Below are 4408 nucleotides of genomic sequence, written 5' to 3' on the forward strand. Positions count from 1 at the left end.
GCGCAAATTACACCTGTTCTATCCAGCTGCTCGTGCACGCGAGAGGAGATTAGCATAATTACCACCCCAAAAACACCATATAAGGCTATGTTTCCTGCCTCAGATACAAGGAAGTGTCCATTCATGAAAATGACAGCGAAAATTAAAAAGAAGAACTTTACGAGTTCAGAGATTGAAGTCCGTCTGTCAGAGATGCAGAAAAGAAAATCTGTCATTTTCAGCAGGTCAGCTGTGGGATAAAAAGAGCTGCTAAAAGTATAAACAGCTGTGTTAAATCATTTTCATTTATTCAGAAGCCATAGCGCTGCGCACCGTGCCCCCCGCGCGCTGTCTCAAGTGGTCTCAGTTGCGGTTCTGAAATAAGCCTTTTAAAATGTTTTCAAAATAAGTCTGGCACTTTGGAGAAAATCCAGGACTTGCTGGAGGGATCATGTACCCCCTCTGGTCTGGGAACGTCTCGGAGTCCCCCAGGACGAGCTGGAAAGTGTCGCTGGGGAGAGCGGGGTCTTTCTGTTGCTGCCCCCACGACCCGATCCCGGATAAGCCGGACGGACGGACAATTTATATTGTTAGTCTAAATTATTACATTTTAGATTATAACTCTAATTCAACCAGAATAACTTATTGTCAACATAATTATGGAGTGTGATTTATTTTCAACACAAAACATCTTCAAACTAACTAAATATAAAATTATTAGTGAAGAAAACCCATCTGGATAGCAGACTGACTGCTGGTAAAATATACGACAGGTCTGGACCACTCGTGAATTTTGTTCGTATCTGAAAAAATCTTAGAATACGAAAACATTGGTGAATGCCACAAATTCTCCTAAATCACTCGTATGCACAATTTAAGAACAAATCTGTGCGTATGAATGGTTCTTGCATGAGGCCCAATGTGAGATCAAACTGTGATGTTAATCCCTTGGTTTCCCAGGGGCGGGCACAAGGACCATGCAGACTCCTTACACTGAGGGGCCGGGCTCCTGTTTTTTTCCCATGCACCAGCGTCCACTGACATTGGCCACAGCTCCACATTAAACACCCTGCATTCATAAAAAAAGGAGAGAGAAAAGAAAGAAACGAGAATCCATGCAAGAAGAGCAGCGTCCTCTGGTCCAGCTGCCACTCTGACTGCTGCTCTCAGCGCCACAAACTGTTAAACAGCCAGGAGGAGAGTGGAAACAAAGAAAAAGAAAAAAAAATGGCCAAAATTGAGAGGCAAAGAAGAAGTTTGAAGAGTGAGGAGTTATTTTTTGATTCCGACGCGTCTCTCTTGGACCAGCAAGATTTCGAGATGTCTAGTTGCTCTTTCAGTGACGTCTTCAACTCCAAAGACTCCCACATGGAGCAGATCAACACTTTTTTGAAAAACGTGCAAGTCCTGCTGGAGGCTGCTAGGTTTCTTGACAGCGCCGAGCGCAAGGACGGAAGTGAGTTTTGTTTGTGCTGCGTTTTCATCCTGTATGTTCATCCAAATTGCAGGGAGGGGGAAAAAAAAGGCAACATCAAAACAACACATTAAGACTTCCTTGTCAAGAGTCTCAGACAACAAAGGGTCTGAGTTCATTCAGTAAGCACCAGTGCCTGCAATCAGTACAGAGGGCGCACCAGACAAACAAGAAAACTGCTATTATAGGAGAGGATGCAAGCTTTTAATAAACTGTGGTCTATTTCTTATCAGCGTTTTCTTCTGGAAATGGCTTTTTGTGTTGCCCAACACTCAAATGCAGCAAACTGCAGCAAGTTAAGCATTTATATAGTTTAGTGCACAAGAGGAAATGTTGGCTCTGCACTGTTATAATAAAATCTGATCACATTGCGGCGTCCTCCTCCACTGTGGGATGATGTCATTGTGATCCAGAAAAAAAAAATCCGAAAACTTAGTAAATAAAACAATGCAGCTTAATTAAATACTGAATTATATGTATATGAAAGCATAGTCTTTAGTCTATTATGCTTATGAACATAATGCAGTTGACTGTTAAAGATGACACATGAAAACTTTTCGATATAAAACCCTTCTTCCTTGTAGCCCATAACTATCCCATGCATTTATGCTGCTGCCTGGATATTTTTGCTGTTACGTAAGTATTCATCGCGTGGTCAGATGCGCGGGCCACTCGTGTGTGAATTTGTCGTTTTTGTCGCGTTTCGTATCAATTTTCATCAGCTCTCTCGGTTGTTTGCTTCCTGCTACTTGGGGGGCGTGTCGGACTGGTTTCCACATGGCGCAAGCCTCCTCTGCGATTGGTCAGATCACAGCTCAACCCACAACGTCTGTCAAAGCAACCCTCCAATCAGACGCCTGCTCCTTTTCTACGTCACGTGTTGCTGGGCCTGTCTTCAGCCACAATGTAGTCGCCCACTGACCCTGGCATGCGTGGGATTTGTAGTTTCGTTTTTGTCATTTTTACATTCTTTTTGTGCTTACAGTCAGATAGTTTAAAACTTTCTTATAGACATTGACAATTTAAGCCACTGTTTGAATGCAATGTATTTTTTGTCATTACAATAAAACGGCAAAATATCCACAAGATTTATCTGCACACAAACCAAATTTATGTGGTGACATGACAGAAAAGCACACTGAAATGTTGANGTGAGTATCAGTCACATGGAGGCAGGGCTTAAAAGCCTGAATTTTGCCTGAAACTCTCAGACTGAAGAAGTCTCTTGGAGAAGAGACGAAACGGTGCAACTTTTGAAGCATACTGATATTTATTTTTAGTTTTTTTTATTTGTCCTCTGGTATGACAATAACCCAATTTATTAGAAAAAAATGCCACACTACCTAAAATAGATGATGTGTAAGTAGGTACACTTTCCTAGAGTAAAACCTCAAGTACTACTTTTTGAGGTTCTTAAAGATTATCTGCATAATAAATCCGTTGTACAAGATGTTTTATGAGTAATAAACACAGGATAATTTGTGAAAATCATAAAATGTGATGCCAAGCAGGCTGTGTTGAGCGACTGCAGAAAATACTCGGTTTCCCAGAAGGCATCACGTTCAAACCGGCTCCTCTTCCTGCTTGGCCCCGCCCCCCAGCTGAGCAGCTAGGTAAACAAACAGCAGAGCAGAGAAAATCGACAGAAGCAGGTTCTTTGCTGGCTCTCAGCTTCCAAGGGAATTTTTGATTTTTTGTATTATTTATATTCGATTTTATACAATATATTCTATTTATTCATAAAAACTACTTTGATACACCTATTCTAGCATTATATTTTTTTACAACGAAGACTTAAAGGATAGCTTGCTAGCTTGCAAACACCACTTTGTTTTTTTTCCTTTACCTCCCTTTTCTTTTCGACAAATGCTGAGCTGGTAAAGGCGCCGAACAGGACAATACATAATCGTTTTTCGTTTGTTTTGAACCGTCTTCCCTGCGTTTTAAAAGCGACGTCGTCCTTCGTGCTGTTTTACGAAGCTAGCGTTTAACGCTGAATATAAGGTGAACGAACGGCAGCCAGCCTCAGGGAAGAATGACTGCGGTTCAGCTAATGAACATCCAGCGGTTACTGGAGGCAGCGGAATATCTAGAAAGAAGAGACAGAGGTAAATACGTGTGCAAACATTTGTGAGTTTACGCTTTGATTAACACAGTAAAAGGGGCCAAATGAGGGAAGTGTTAGGAAACTTGGTTCACCATTTCATTTGTACAGAATTTAGGCACATCTCAACCTATTGTGTAAAAATGTCCGAATTTGCTTAATGTGTATATTTTTATTTCCCACAATATATAGAGTGCGAACACGGATATGCTTCCACTTTCCCGTCAAATCAGAGCACAAACTACCAGAGGCAGAAGAAATTCCGGAACAAGAAGTTCAGCAGTAACCACAACAGGTAAGAGACATGCTCGTCCTCGTAACGTGTTCATATGAAAACAGCATGTTTAATACGGCTGGATAAATAGATTGGATGCTAATTATAGGTGTCGCTTGTTAAAGCGCCTTTTAACACCTCAGTTTGTGGGACGGTGAGTGTACCACAGACAGCATGTGATCTCTGCCAACGTGTTGGGTAAGCACGTGATCTGTTACTGGGAACATTTACACTTCTCAAAAAATTGATTCATCACATGCAGATGAGTTTGACTTGCTTCATTTTCATTTTCCTTTATTCGTACAGGTTAGTCTAGTTGACACAACCGTCTCGTTTGCAAGAGAGACCTGTTAAGACTTGATAGAATCAATGAAACACATTATTACAAAATAAACATATCAATAAAAACACATCAAAATAAATTCAAAAGCTACCCTAACTTCAAAAGTAGCCAAAAAAACAGTACAATAAATAAATAAATAAATAAATAAATAAATAAACAGGCACAAGTGTTTTGTTGATGTGATCTCCAGTTCTTTCTTTAAACGTTTGCATGTCTCGATGGTAACAAGTATGA

General features: G+C 40.7%; 1 protein-coding gene across 1 annotated transcript; it reads left to right on the forward strand.

Moving 5' to 3' along the window:
• Positions 1–830: 830 nt before the first annotated feature.
• Positions 831–3852, forward strand: mxi1 (max interactor 1, dimerization protein; the record flags this gene model as incomplete). Its single annotated transcript, XM_014013497.1, is given in 2 exon segments — positions 831–1435; positions 3750–3852. Coding segments are annotated over 2 exon segments (332 nt in total), but the record flags the coding sequence as incomplete, so codon positions are not given.
• Positions 3853–4408: the final 556 nt, after the last annotated feature.

Source organism: Austrofundulus limnaeus, unplaced genomic scaffold (assembly GCF_001266775.1).
Source record: "Austrofundulus limnaeus strain Quisiro unplaced genomic scaffold, Austrofundulus_limnaeus-1.0 Scaffold102, whole genome shotgun sequence".
NCBI classification, from domain to species: Eukaryota; Metazoa; Chordata; class Actinopteri; order Cyprinodontiformes; family Rivulidae; genus Austrofundulus; species Austrofundulus limnaeus.